This window comes from Equus quagga, unplaced genomic scaffold (assembly GCF_021613505.1).
Source record: "Equus quagga isolate Etosha38 unplaced genomic scaffold, UCLA_HA_Equagga_1.0 HiC_scaffold_32_RagTag, whole genome shotgun sequence".
NCBI lineage: Eukaryota > Metazoa > Chordata > Mammalia > Perissodactyla > Equidae > Equus > Equus quagga.
In genome coordinates this window covers 264,647-280,424 of record NW_025793551.1, presented here as the reverse complement: position 1 = coordinate 280,424, position 15,778 = coordinate 264,647, and the positions used below count along the sequence as shown (strand labels likewise).

Sequence of the window (15,778 nt, the reverse complement as noted above, 5' to 3'; positions counted from 1 at the left end):
CTTTAAAAAAATAAGGTCTCATATATGTAAATACTCTGTTTGTAGTCATTTTGAATCTCAGTAGACATAGCTGTTAGTGTATGAATTTAACCAAATATTTTTTAATTTTTTGAAACAAATTTTCCTCAGAATAGTTCTGAGAACTGGAATAGTGGCCAAACTGTTTCATATACTCCAGTACAGCAACAAGTTCATTCATGGTGTTTGACACCACAGAAATTACAGGTATGAAATATTCTTTTAGCAGTTTTCCCCTCTATTTGAAAGCAGTAGAGGTATTAAGCTTTAAGCTTTCTTTAGGTCTTAATTCTTAAAATTGAATGACAGTAAACTAACTTGGTATGTATATTAGTGTAATAGCCCACATTTTCCAGAGTAATAGAGATAATAATTCATTTTTGTCTTTTGCGTCTTTTTAAAGAAGGAGTACGTTCACGTGTTTGAAATGCAAGAGTTATTGGAAGATAGGGTACACAGAGGCTCCTTCTAGTTCCTGCCTCTAGCTACTTAATTTCCTGTTCCTACAAGTGATCAATGTTAATATCTTCTTTCATATTTTGTATATATTGTACAAGAGATATATTGTACATCCAAGAAAAGAGTCTTATCTCATAGGTTCCTTTTTGTCATTTTTATACAAATGTGGGTAGAATGCTTAGGACTTTGCCTTTTTTTTCTAAAGGGTGTATATCTGAGACATTTTCATGTCTATATATTGCTTGCTTCCTTCTTTTATGGCTACATAATACTACATTTACGACTCCATGGAGGCCACCCATTATTTAATGAGATTATTATTTTTGGACTTTTAGGTCATGTCCAGTGTTTCTATTACAAACAATGCTGCTTTTAAGTGGTTTTGTTGTAACACATTTTAAGGTTAAATAGTTTCCCTGTGAAGAATGTAGTTTCCTTTCCACATAATATATTTAACTCAAAACGCAAAAATAACCTTCCGATAAATTTTTGGTTTTTACATTTCTTTCTTAGATTTTGAAGGACTTCATATTAGGATTGATTGCTTTTATTTAAGGAGTCACCATATTTGACTACACAAAGGTTCAGAGTTTGTAGTCTCTTCTGTGACAGGTTACCTAGAAGTGTCTTTGGATTTAATTTTGTATTCTTCTTTTTAATTCTTCTAGCACTTGGAACAGCTGCGTACAAATAGAGATAATTTGAATCCAGCACAGAAACTGATGCTAGAACAGTTGGAAAGTCAGTTTGTCTTAATGCAACAAGTATGTGTACTATTTTTCTTCTAATATTTATCATCTTGTTAAATATTTTTCTTGGCTACAATGTCATTTTAGAGTTAATCATGTTAGTGCTCACTTCTGCTTTCTCCATGTATTCAATAGTTATTTGTATAGCTGATCTTTAAATACTACTAGTGGGCAAAATTTTTTTTTTAAAATAGCCATAAATTAATTTTGAACAAAACACTTCGTATCTTACACCTTTTTTTTTTTTTTTTTTTCAATTATATTTCAGGTGTGTTCTATGGGCTTATTTGCTGCTTTTTTTTTTTTGGTGAGGAGATTGTCCCTGAGCTGACACCCTTGCCAGTCTTCCTCCTTTTGCTTGAGGAAGATTGTCCCTGAGTTAACATCTGTGACAGTCTTCCTCTAGTTTGTATGTGGGATGCTGCCACAGCATGGCTTGTTGAGCAGTGTGGAGGTCCATGCCCAGGATCCAAACCCGCAAACCCTGGGCCTCTTAAGCGGAGCACAAGAGCTTAACCATTGTGCAACCGGGCCAGCTTCTATGGGCTTATTTTTATTGTTTTATAATTAACAAAGCATTTCTATTGAGGTGGAGATGTTTTAAGGATTGTTTGGTATCAAAAATTTGGCAGTAATGTAATAGAATGGAAAGTTGAAATCCCCTTCTTGATGATGGAAAATAAATAAGGCCTATAAATTACTGACTCATCCATAATTTCAGCTGCTTTCTTCTGCTCTTATAACCACTAATGAAAGGTTTCTTTAACTATATAATGAAAAAAATTTCTGCTTTACTCACATGAATGTAGTATTTCATTTTTAAAATGTATTTTTTAACCTAGAGAGATTATATGTTATAATAAAATTAGGGATATATTGATTATACATTTTCAGAGTCACGCAAGCAGGTTTTCTTTTTTGTTTTTGAAGATGAGACAAACAGGACAAACTGCTGGAATTCCTAATGGGCCAATAGCTGACTCATCACTGCCTACAAACTCTATCTCTAGCCAGCAACCACATTCTGCTCTGCCCAGAGTACCTAGTGTTTCTCAGCCTGAAGTTCACTCTGCTTGTTTTGAAAAGCCTTTGGCCAGTGGAAATTTTTCTGCAGGCTATGCTCCTTGCAGCATATCAAAAATGCTAGGGAGTACAGACAGTATTTTGGTAGGCAATAATTATATAACAGGAAGTGGAAGTAATGGAAATGTGCCTTACCTGCAGCAAAACACACTCACTCTACCTCATAACTGCACAAACCTGACCAGCAGCGCAGAAGAGCCATGGAGAAAACAGCTAACTAACTCCGCTCAGGTAAAAGAAAGATTAGCTGCTTTGTTTGTTCTTCCATAACAGTGTTTCTCTGGCTTGTGTTCATTTGGAGAAGAATAAGTAAAAATTTAAGGAATATTTTTGTCTTTATAAGCTAGTTTTAAGTAATTTGTAATTATGAGAATTTAAGGGTTGCAGTATCAGTATTACATTGTAAACTCAATCTATGCACATGAGTGTATTTACTATCCAATATGTCACAGTGTAGGTATAAATTATGTTAGTCTGGAAATAAAAAAGAAGGGAGAAAAATCATAGCATTACAATTCCCCAAAATCCCATTGCTAATTAATTAAGGCATCATGATCATGTTTTTTAATACATGCAGTTAATTGATATTTGTGTGTATTCCCTGCATAAGATCAGTACTATACCAGGTGATAAGCATTTATTTTAATGGGATCAAAAGACTAGTAAAGTTTCACTTACCATAAGTTATAATAAAATGTGACATATACTCTGGTGGGAAGTTTGCTCAGGAGAACTAAGGTGTAAAAATCTCAAGAAATTGAGAGAATTTGGAAGGAGAAAGGCAGGCAGGGCAAATGTGGTTAGAGTATAGTTTATGGAGAGGGAGGATAAAATATGAGGCTTAAGTGAAGGGCTTGAGGATTTACCCTGAGGGCCCACTGGAGCCTTTAAATGTTATGATGTAGAGATAGGAATTTCTTCAACAACCTCTTTCTAAAAGTCTTTGTAATGAATAGACTACATTTTAGAGCACTGTTAGGTTTCTAGAAGTGCAAAAACTTCCCCAAATTGTTCCACCCATATGTCCTTCTATTCTGAACATCTTGTAATAGTATGGTACGTTAGTTACTGTTGATATGGCAATATTGATACTTTATTATTAACTAAACCCCTTGGATTACATTATGATTCACTCTTTGTGTTCTCATTGTGTGAGTTTTTACAAATGTGTAATGATATGCATCCACCTTCACAGTATCAAACAAAATAGATTCACTGTCATAAGCATACCCTGTGCTTCATCTGTTTATTCCTTCTTGCCTCCCTGAACCTGTTTCAACCACAAATCTTATTGTCTCTATATTGTTACTTTCCCCAGAATGTCATATAGTTAAAATTATACAGTGTGTTGCCTTTTTACAGTAGCTTTTTTCTCTTACAAGAAGCATTTTAGGTTCCTCTGCATCTTTCTTGGACATAATAACTATTGTTATTTTTAATGACTAATATTTAATTGTTTGGATTTAGCATAGTTTTATCTGTTCACTTAGCGAAGGACTTCTTGGTTAATTCCATGTTTTTGCAGTTATGAATATAGCTGCTGTAAACATTCATGCGGAGATTTGTGTGCACATAACTTTCCGCTTATTTGGGTAAAAACCTAGGAGCATGACTGCTGGAACATTTGTTAAGAGTATGTTCAGTTTTGTGTGAAACTCAAAAACTTTCCTCTGAGGTAGCTGTACCGTTTTACATTCCCACTCACATTAACTAAGGCTTCTTTTTGCTTTAGCTTCTCCCAGCATTTGAGAGTTGTCTTAGTTAGGGCAGATATAAACAAAGTACCATTGACTGGGTAGTGTATAAACAAGAGAAATTTATTTCTCACAGTTCTGAAGGCTGGGAAGTCCAAAATGAAGGTGTGGGCAGATTTGGTGTTTGTTGAGGGCCCTGTTCCTCACTATCACAGATTGATAGTTGGCTCTCTTTTCACTTTATCCTCGTGTGGCAGAAGGAGCAAGGGAGCTCTCTGTGGTTTCTGTTATAAAGGCATGATCCCTTTCTTGAGGGCTCTGCCTTCACAACCAAATCACTTCCCAAAGGCCGCACCTCCAGATATGATCGCATTGAGGATTAAATTTCAGCATATGAATTTTAGGCTAACGCATTCAGTTATGGCCTCAGTGTTTTGGATTTTAGTAGTTCTAGTAGGGATATAGTAGTATCTCATTGTTTTGATTTACACATCTCTAATGATTTTTGGAGCATCTTTTCATATGTATGTTTGTCATCTGTATACATTCCTTGGTAGGATAGATGTCTGTTTAGATCTTTTGCCCATTGTTTAATCAGTTTGTTAGTTTTCTTATTGTTGGGTTTTGAGTGGTTTTTCCCTATATTTTGAGTAACAGTCTTTTAATCAGTTATGTCTTTTGTAAATATTATCTTCTAGTCTCTGCTTGTCTTCTCATTCTCTGACAGTGTCTTTCACAGAACTGAAGTTTTTAATTCTAATGAAGTCTAGCTTACCAGTTTGTTCTTTCATGATAATACCTTTGAAGTTCTATTTAAAAAGTCATCGCTGTGCCCAAGATTTGTAGATTTCCCCCATGTTAACTTCTAGGAGTTTCATACTTTTTCATTTTACATTTAGGTCTGTGTTCCACTTTGAGTTAATCTTTATGAAGTGTGTAAGATCTGTGTCAAGGTTCATTATTTTTTAATGTGAATTCCCAGTTGTTCTAGCACCATTTGTTGAAAAGACTGTCTTTGCTTCATTGTATTTCCTTTGCTGCTTTGTCAGAGATCAGTTGGCCATATTTATGTGGGTGTATTTCTGGGCTCTATATTTTGTCTCATTGATCAATTTTTGTATTTCTTTTGCTGCTACCATGATGGTTTGATTGGTAATAGCTTTGTACTAATTCTTGAAATCAAGTAGAGTTTGTTCTCTAACTTTCTTCTAGACTTCAATATTGTGTTGGCTGTTATGGTTCTTTTGTCTTTACATATAAACTTGGGAATCAGTTTGTCAACATCCATAAAAATAATGTGAGGATTTTTATTTGGATGCATTGAGTCTGTAGATCAAGTTTGTAAGAACTGACATTTTAGCAATATGAGTCTTCCTATTGATGCATATCTAGAATAGCTCTCCAATTATATAGTTCTTTGATTTCTTTCATCAGTTTTGTGCTTTTTTTTGGTACGTATCTTGCACATATTTTGTTGGATTTATCCCTAAAATTTCATTTTGTGGTTAGTGTTAATGTAAGTGGTATCATGATTTTAATTTGAAATTCCACTTATTCTTTGCTAGTATAGGAAAATAATTGGCTTTTGTATATTAAGCATGTGTCCTGCCACCTTGCTATGTCATGGGTTCAGGAGATTGTTGTTGATTCTTTTTTCTACATGGGTAATTGTCACCTTTGAACAAAGAGTTTAATTTCGTCCTTTTTCATCTGTATCCTTTTTATATCCTTTTCTTGTTTTATTGCATTAGATAGACTTTCAGTACATTGCTGAAAAAGAGAGGTGAAAGGAAGTATCTGTTCCTTGTTCCTGATCTTACTGGTGAATGCTTTGAGTTTCTCACTCTCAGTGTGTTAGCTGTAGAGTTTGTAGATCTTTTTATCAAGTGGAGGAAGTTCCTCTATATTCCTAGTTCACTGAGAATAATTTTATCATGCATGGGTGTTTGATTTTTGTGACACACTTTTTCTGCATCTGTTGTTACGGTCATGTGGTTTTTCATGTTTAGTCTGTCGATGTGATGGATTACGATGGTTGATTCTCTGATGTTGAACCAGCCTTACATATCTAGGATAAATCCCACTTGGCCATGGTGTATAATCTTTTTATGTATAGTTGGATCTGATTTGCTTTGGAATGTTTTGTTGAGGATTTTTGCATCCATTTTTATGAGATATGTTGGTTCTTTAGTTTTCTTTTCTTGTAATGTCTTCGGTGATGTCTTGTAATCTTGGTTTTGGTCTTAGAGTAATCGTTATCTTGGGCTTGTAGTATACTTATGAAATGTTTCCTCTGCTTCTATTTTCTGGAACAGGGTGTAAAGCATTGGCATAATTTCTCCCTTAAATACTTGGTGGAACTCACAAGTGAATTTGTCTGGGTGCAGTGGTGCTTTCTGTTAGAGAGAGTTTTTAATTATTGTTTGAATTTCTTTAATAGTTACGGGCTTATTCAGATTATCTCTTTCTTCCAGTGTCATTTTTGGTAGGTCGTGTCTTACAAAGAATTGGTCTGTTTCATTTGGGTTATCACTTTTGTGGGCATAGAGTTGTTTAGAATATTCCTTTATTATCCTTTAATGACCTTGGGGTTTGTAGTGATGTCTCATCTTTTATTAGTTATTTGCGTCCTGTTGGGTTTTTTCCCCTCAGTCTGGCCTCATTGACTTTATTGATCTATTCAAAGACCAGCTTTTGATTTCGTTAATTTGTCTGTATTTTCTGTTTTCAGTTTCATTGATTTCCATTTAAATTCTTAATATTTCTTCTGCTTACATTAGATTTAACTTGATCTTTTTTTCTAGTTTCCTATAGCAGAAACTTAGATGATTGATTTCAGATCCCTCTTTTTTTCTGTTATACACAGTGATTGCTCTTAATATCCCACCAAGCACTGCTTTGAGTGCATCTCATACATTTTTTAAATGTTGTGCTTTCATTTTCAAGATGGCTAGCATGGCTAAGTAGGATGAGCTAGAAATAAATAGTTTTATGAGTTCTGAGTGTTAATGGCTAGCCAGACCCTTTTTAACACATCTTTATAGAGATAGTGGATTTTACATTGAGTGAGTGGGAAAACTGTATGAAGGCTTTGAATGGATGAATGGTATGATCCAATTGTTTGGGGTTTTTTCCTAGTGGTTTATTGTTTATATTACAATTAACTCATTCAAAGCATATAATTTAATGTTTTTGTAAATATTATTTGTTGTTTGTCTATCACTACAACCCCGTTTCTGTATACTTCCATAACTAAAGAAAGTTTCCTTGTGACCACTGCAATCAATCCCCATTTCTATCTCTGTCCTAGAGAGCCAGTAATTTGCTTTTTGTCTTAAAGGTTTAGTTTTGTGGAAAGATTAGCCCTGAGCTAACTTCCACTGCTAATCCTCCTCTTTTTGCTGAGTAAGATTGGCCCTGAGCTAACATTTTCTTCTACTTTATATGTGGGATGCCTACCACAGCATGACTTGATAAGCAGTGTGTAGGTCCACGCCCAGGATCCAAACCAGCAAACTTCAGACTACTGAAGCGGAGTGTGCACTTAACCACTGCACCACTGGGCAAGCCCCTAAGGGTTACTTTTACAGGGGTTGAAATGAATAGAATCATACATGCATTTTTGCTTTGTTTTGTTTTGGCCTTTATCTGTTTCATTGGGTTTATCCCCTTATTTTTAATCTGTGCATTATTTTAGGACTATTTGTATTTTTTTCTCATTTTGCCTATTACAAATATTGTCAGTAGTGCTGCCATGAACATGAGTATAAAAGTTTCTGTGGATGCACGTTCTCATTTCTGTGTCTAGGAGTCCATACCTGTGAGTGGAGTTGCTATGTCATGTACTAAATGTTAACTTTTTAAGAATCTTCCAAGCTCTTATCCTTAAGTATTTAAATTCATTTTACATTCCTGCCAGCAAAGTATGAGGTTACACTTACTTCATATACTTGCCGATATCTGACACTGATAGCCATTGATTCTAGCCGTGTTAATGGATGTATAAGGTTCACATTAAAGTCTTATTTGCATTTTTCTAGTAGCTAATAATTTCTGTATGCTTTTTTTCCTTTTTATATTTAGACTTCTTTTCTAACTATGATGATATAAAGTTCTTTCTATATTCTGGGTACAAGTTTAATTTGATGAATAGAGTTTTCCAGCATTTCCTCCTAGTCTCTGAGTTGTATTTTACTTTTACCAGTGATGTCTTTTGAAATTGGAAGTATTTGTTTTTACTGAAGGTCTTTTATGAAGCTTTAAAAAATTTACTGTGTTTTGGTATTACATATAAGAAATCTTTGCCAAAACCAAGGTTAGAAAGATTTCCTACTACATTTTCTTATAGAATTTTTACAGTTCTGTTTCACACTTTTAGTTCTATGTCATTTTGAGTTAATTTTTGTATATTTTTTCAGGCTATCAATTTGCATATGGATATCCAGTTATTTCACTAAAATTTATGGAAAACTTTTATCCTTTTCACCTTACCAGCTTTGTCAAAAATTAACTTACCAAGTTTGTATGTGTATTTTTAGACTCTATTTTGTTCTCCTATTGGTAGAGTTTTTCTTAATAATTCTACATAGTCTTGATCGCTGTAACTTTAGTGTGTTTTGAAATTAGATAACACAGCTTTAACATTTTAATTATCTTCAGAGTTGATTTGATTATGCTGCGTTCTTTGTATCTTCACATAAATTTTAGTGTCACCATGTCAGTTTGTGCAAAAATGCCTACTGGCATTTAATAGGGGTTGTATTCTATGAGTAAGTCAATTTTGAGAGTTAATTGCCGTGTTTATCATATTAGTTTTTCCAAACCGTGATCATAGTATCTCTCCACTTAGTTCTTTCAAAATTTCTCTACATATATTTTTGTGTGGTTATGCATAGAATTATGTTCTTAATTTATTTTCAGATCATTTTTGTCGGAATATAGGAATATAATTGGTTTTTGTAGATTAATTGTATACCTTGAGACCTTACTCAACTCATTTGTTTTATAATATTTTTTTTTTTTTTTTATAAAGATTTTATTTTTTCCTTTTTCTCCCCAAAGCCCCCCGGTACATAGTTGTGCATTCTTTGTTGTGGGTTCTTCTAGTTGTGGCATGTGGGACGCTGCCTCAGCGTGGTTCGACGAGCAGTGTCATGTCCGCGCCCAGGATTCGAACCAACGAAACACTGGGCCGCCTGCAGCGGAGCGCGCGAACTTAACCGCTCGGCCACGGGGCCAGCCCCTGTTTTATAATATTTTTATATATTTCTTAGTTTTTTTATGCAAGATGGTGGATTGCATGAATAGAGACATATTTATTTCTTTTCCAAACTTTATCTCCTTGATTTCTTATCATAATTTCTAGCTTAGAAGAACCTCTAGTAAATTGTTGAATAGAGGTGCTAATAGCAGATATCCTTGATTTGATCCTAATATTTGGGGAAGGCATTTTGTGTCTCTATGTCAAATATGACGTTACCTGTAAGTTTGATAGATGCCCTTTATCAAAGGGCTTTTTTGGTAAATGTTTTTATCAGGTTGAAAAGGTTTCCTTGTATTGTATTCTGAGTTATCTTGAGAGTTGGTGTTGGATTTCCTTACATCCTTTTTCTCCGTCCATTGAGATGTTTCAGTAGTGTTTGTCTCTATTCTGCTAGTATGGTATTATGTTGATTTTACTTAATGTGTACATTTCATTGATTCTATTGATTGATTTTTAGATGTTAAACCTACTTATAATTCTAGTGTAAACAACTTCCTTGGTACTGGTGTGCAATCCTTATTGTATGTTGCTGATTGGATATGCTAATATTTTCTCAAAAATATTTGTGTGTCAAGAGACATATTGGTCTGCTGTAGTGTCTTTTTCTGGTTTTGGTATTAAGTAATACTGGCCTCCTAAAATGTGTTGGTAAATGTTTTGTCCTTCTATATTTCCTAAAGAGGTTTTGGAAGAATTAGTATAATTTCTGCAAAAAATGTTTTTATAGGATCTCTGGTGATGTCAACTCTTTTGTTTTTGATTTGGTAAATTTTACTTTTTGTTTTGTTTTGTTTTACTTAATGTGAAGAATTTATATTTGGTTAATCTTTCCAAAGACCAACTTTATGTTTTTGGTCCTGAAATGTTTCCCTTGGTTTTCTTTTTTCCTCTTTCATTAGTTTTTTCTTATCTATATTATTTCTTTCCTTGTACTTACTTTCAGTTTGGTATCTTCTTCCTAGCTTTATAATGTGGTAGCTTACTTTATTGAGGTAGACTTTTTCTTTGACAATGTGTTTAAAGTTATAAATAACCTACGTGTTTTTTAAACATAAATTTTGATGATTATGTTTTCATTTTCATCAAGTTTAAGGTATTTCCTAATTTCTGTTTTGATTTTCTGATTTGTCTCAGAGAGTATTTAGAATTCTGTTGCTTTCCAAAATTTGGGTATTTCTCAGGCTTTTTTGTTTTGCCATCTGATGTAATTTCATTGTGTTCAAGGGACATATTTTGTCTAATTTAAATTTTTATAATTTTATTGAGATATTTTTTCCTCCTCATTTGTTGTCTGTCATGGATGATATTCATGTAAACTTGAAAAGAATATATATTCTGCTGATATTGCATAGACTTAGATGACGGATAGGTAACTTGGTTCAGACAGGTAACATGGTGCTGGTAATTTTTTTAATATCCTTGCTTATTTTTTGACTTTATTCTATCAGTCCTTGACAATAAACTTTTGAAATCTCCAGTTATTATTGTTGAATTGTGATTTGTCCTTCACATTTGTCAACTTTTACTTCCCATACATTGGGCTCTCTTATGTGGTATATATTTATTTGTAGTTTTTAAGAAAATATACCCAGTAAATCTTTTTCTGTTGAGAAATTTCCTCCTTTCTCTCTTGTCATATTTTTTTCTCTAATGATGCCTTGATCCTAATAGCACCATTCCACCTCTCTTTGGTTACCGTTTGCATGGTATATCATTTGCTGTTCCTTTGCTTTCAACATTTTTATCTCTTTAAAGGTAAGTGTTTCTTGTACACAGCATATAGTTGAATCTTGGTGTCGTTAATCATCTGACAATATTCAGTCTTTGCTTCTTTGGGGGAATATTCAGTTCATTCGTTTTTAATATAATAATTTTGTCTCACTTCCATTTGCTTGTTTGCTCTTTGTTTTCTAGCTATTTCATATCTCTTTTCTGTTCCTGTCTTCTGTATTTACTGCTTTCTTTGTGTTTAGCAAATATTTTTTGGGGTAACTTCGAATTTTTCTTTAAACATAAAAAAGCAAGTTTCATCCAATTTCTCTCCCTTCTTTGTTGTGTTGTTACCGTCTGTATTACTTTCTATATGTTTGAACCCAATAATACAGTGTTACAATTGCTTTAAATGTTCATATGTTTTAAAGACGAGGAATAAAACATGCAATCTTTTACATTTATCAACATATTTAAATTTCTAATCCTGTTCCTTTCTTCTAAGTTACTATCTGAGGTCATCTTCTTTTAGCTAAATTGTATCTGTTAGAGTTTTATTATTGTTGTTGTAACCCTATGCTAGCTCCTGCTTTTTTAATGTCTTTTGTCTCTCACTGTACATCTTTTCATTTGGTGTTTATTTTCTTAGGAGTACTTTGACTTGTCATTCCACTGATACCTTGTTTCCTGTTTTTTGGAGTGGGTTTTTTGCTGAGAAAGATTTGCTCTGAGCTAACATGTGTTGCTAATCTTCCTCTCTCTCTTTTTTTTTCCTCCCCAAATCCCCACTACATAGTTGTGTTTTAATTGGAAGTCTGGCTAGTTCTTCTGTATGAGTTGCCACCACAGCATGGTGATGTGTGGTGACATGGACGAGTGATGTGGTTCCACACCTGGGAACTGAACCCAGGACGCCAAAGTGGAGCACATCAAACTTTAACTGCTAGGCCATCAGGACTGGCTCTGGATTCCAGTTTTAATGAGAAGTCTTATATTTATCATATCACTTTTTATTTTAATGAGTCGTTTTCTGTACTGCTTTTGGATATTGTCTTTGAACCTTTTAGGACTTTTTATGATGATATGTCAGGTGAAGTTCTTTCTGAGTTTATTCTCTTTAGAGTTTTTTAGAACTTCTTGGATTTGTAACCTAAAGCTTTTCATCAGTATGGAAGGTGTTCTGCCTTGATTTCTTCATAGTTTTTGGGCATCTGTTCCTGTATGTTCAGCAGTTTTTTATTGTGTACTGGTCATTTTAAATTTATATTGTAGCTATTCTGTTTTCTTTCTTTTTTTTTCCTGAACTTTATTTTTTTCACCTTGGTAGCTTGCTTGTTGAAGAATCTTCCCTGCAGTGTTCAGCTGCTGGTTTTTGTTCTTATTCTTGGTTTAATTTTTAATCTTGTTTCCTAGGGTTTTTTCCCTTTGTGCATAATGGGTTAATGATCAGGTAGTTATTAGGGCCAACATGGTGTTCGTGGTCCATCACGCTTGTATTAGCTGCCTACTGACTGTGGATTGAGGAATGCAATGAAAGTTGTAGTCACTTCTCACCACTTCCTTTGTCTTAGTTGCATCATGGATTCCCTTTAGAAGAATTTGTAAACTCCAAATACTTTGATCCGTAGCTCTGGAAGTAAGAAAGCTGTTACTTTTTCGTCTGGATGCTTATTATCTAATTGTTTTACGAGTCAGTTTTGATGATGATGAGTGAATTATTGATTGCCTACCCACATCCTTTTTGAAAAATATTTTGAATGTTGATTAAATGACAATATTCACTATTTTTATTTTATGAAAAGTTTTTATATAACAAGGATTTTTATCTCAATTGCTCTTTCATTCTGTTACTTAATTATTTAAAATAAAGTTATATCCCTTTGCACTCTTAATTTTTGTCATATTTAATGTTTCCAATATTAAAATAGATGAAATATAGATAGTATTTGTGATTAAAAACATTAATAGTTTATCTTGTTTTAAATATTAATCTTGTTTTAAGAGGTATGCTAGAGGATTTTAATTAGATGCTTAAAAGAGACAATTTGTATATAACTTGTGAGTTCAATTTTTATTACTTGACAGGTTGTTATTGACAAATTCCATTTCACATGAAAGCAAAAAGGCTTTTAGCTGTGATACTCAACTAATTACCGGCACAGCAACAATTCTAAGATTTTCTCTAGGGTTCTGAGGTTCCATTTAATATGGAATTTTAAGTTGAAAACATGTTAATGTTTAATTATAATCTTTCTAACTCCAGAGAAGTTACTAGTTTGTGTACTCTATTGTTAGAGTAATTTGGAAATTATTAAGTTATTGTTTTAGTATTCCCATATTACTTTAATCTGCATTGCTGATAAATTAGTTTATTAATTACTTTGTCAGTAAAACAAAACAAGAATCTTCTTAGAGTAGTTTGTGACACCAAGGACAAATTTCAGGTAAAACTTAATTCATTGTATATTTTCGTTCCATGAAATAAATTTTCCTTTGAGTCTGAAAATTACTAATTTTGATAAACTACCCCATCAAAATGCTTTAACAATATCACTTTATTTTCCTAATTATATGAATTTGGGAAAAAGTCCTATCTCTGTTCTCAAGTCATTAGTGAGGACTGTGCACTTAGAATGTCTTTGTTGGCTGTGGGAAGTTTGAGGGAGGGTGGAAATCCAAATGTTATTCCTTAAAATATTTTCATAGTTTTAGTAGTTTCACCTCTTTCAGGATGGCTGCTAGATTTACATTACAGGTTCACTGGTACATTTACAGATTTAATAAATGCACCTTAAATTTATAGTATATTGTAGATCAGTGACTCAGTTTACTTAGTTTCTGTTTGTGGCTTTAATTGGTAATGATGACGTTTGTTTTCCTGTATCTAATTTACTGAAACATTTCTCTGAAGATAAAAATGACTGTACAGAATAGATCAAAAAAATTATGAAAGCCTTATGTGAAGAAATATTTTGGCACACTCATAAATGGAATGAAGCAGCCTGGTTATATAATTTTCCATAAAGATACTAACCACTTTAATTTGTTAATTATGAGAACATTTAAAATAATTCTTAGGATTTCGGTTTAATTATGTTAGGTATTTAATTGTTTCTTTTTGGTTGCTTTGCTTTTATTTAACATCTTAAACCCTCAGTAGTATTCTCTATATGCATTCTGAGTTTGCATAATATTAGATTTAAACATATCTTTTTAATTTCTTTATTTCTGTCTTTTTAGGGCCTTCACAAAGATCAGAGTTCACATTTGGCAGGACCTAATGATGAACAACCTCCATTTCCCACTGGGTCTGCCCAGTATCTCCAGGAATCTAGTACTAGTATTCAGAAACAGACTGGACATCAAATTCTGCCTAGCAGTTCAGTAACACAGGGAGCTGCTCTCAATCACCTCTCCTCTCATATTGCTACCTCAGGTGGACAACAAGGCATTACCTTTACCAAAGAGGGCAAACCTTCAGGAAATAGGTTCTTGGTGCCTGAAACAAGCAGGCAAGCTGGAGACACACCTAATGGCTGTGCTGATGTCAAGGGACTTTCTGATCGTATTCAGCAGTTGACAACAGAGCCTGTATGCAGCCCTAACCATGGAGAGTCTAGGTCACCAAATTTACTAATTTCAGACAATCCTCAGATCTCTGCCTTGTTGACTGGAAAAGCCAATGACAGTGTGGGTGCTGGAGCCTGTGATAAAGTCAATAATATTCACCCAGCTCTTCATACAAAGACTAATAATTCTCTTGCCTCTTCACCCTCGTCAGTCATTTCCACTGCAACACCTTCTCCAAAATCTGCTGAGCAGACAGCCACACACAGTGATACAAGCCTTAACAGTCCTAACAGCAGGTTCCACACAATTAATGGAGAAAGGCTAGAGAACTTTAAAAAAACAGACCTGCCTATCATTAGCCAGAAACCTGGTCCTCAGATTATACCATCCATGTCCGTGTCCATATACTCAAGTTCCACAGAAGTTCTCAAGGCATGCAGGTTAGTACAGGAAAATTTATCACAGAGTGAAAATGGTTGCCTGCTGTCCAGATCAGAAAACTAAAATAATATTTCGATTTTATAAGAAATAGAAATGATGTAAAGGTCAATAGAAAAAGAGCCACTGGGTATATTTTCTTAAAAACTACAAATAAATATATCTCACAGAAGAGAACCCAAAGTATAGGAAGTAAAAGTTGACAGATGTGAAGGACAAATACACAATTTAACAATAATAACTAGAGATCATAACAAAGGATGTGTAATGAACCTTTGATCCTAATATCACCATTCCAACTCTCTTTGATTACCGTTTGCATGGTGTATCATTTGCTATTCCTTTACTTTCAACATTTTATCAAAGTCTGGATCATCATGCTTTCTGGACAGAGATTGAAACCTGGATATTGGTTTAGCATTTAACCTTAATTGGTAGTTAAAGTTTTAGTTTAATGTATGTTTGCACATTCTTTTATTTAAAACATAGAGAAGTCAGTAATTTTAATCCTAATTCATAGCCATAAACTCTTATAACAAGCTGTTGGTTGTATTTAAAAAGTAGGTTGTACACCCTATTTAATACAGCATTTCAAAAATTGATAAATCTTGCCTTTCAAGCTTTAGTTTGCATTAGTCTTTCCAAAAAGGCCTAACTTAACAAGTTTTTCTTCTTTTTAGCAAAAATAAAGCTGTCAGAGAATGGTAAATTTGCTATAACTTGTGTTATTATATTATTTGAAATATATATAATTGGTTGTGAAGTAAATGCAGTTACTGATGTATGTTTTACTC

The 15,778-nt window shown here is 33.6% G+C and overlaps 1 protein-coding gene across 7 annotated transcripts in view; it reads left to right on the top strand.

The window, feature by feature from the left end:
• LOC124232194 (lysine-specific demethylase 6A-like) overlaps positions 1–15,778 on the top strand; it is a 173,640-nt gene that overhangs the window by 107,962 nt on the left and 49,900 nt on the right. For 5 of the 7 annotated variants that reach the window (XM_046649157.1, XM_046649156.1, XM_046649155.1 and 2 more), the window contains 4 exons: positions 130–225; positions 1,146–1,241; positions 2,157–2,540; positions 14,217–14,986. In XM_046649157.1, the coding sequence (XP_046505113.1) occupies positions 130–225; positions 1,146–1,241; positions 2,157–2,540; positions 14,217–14,986 (1,346 nt within the window). The remainder of the gene's footprint in view (positions 1–129; positions 226–1,145; positions 1,242–2,156; positions 2,541–14,216; positions 14,987–15,778) is intronic. The other 2 variants (XM_046649158.1, XM_046649159.1) reach the window with 2 other exon arrangements.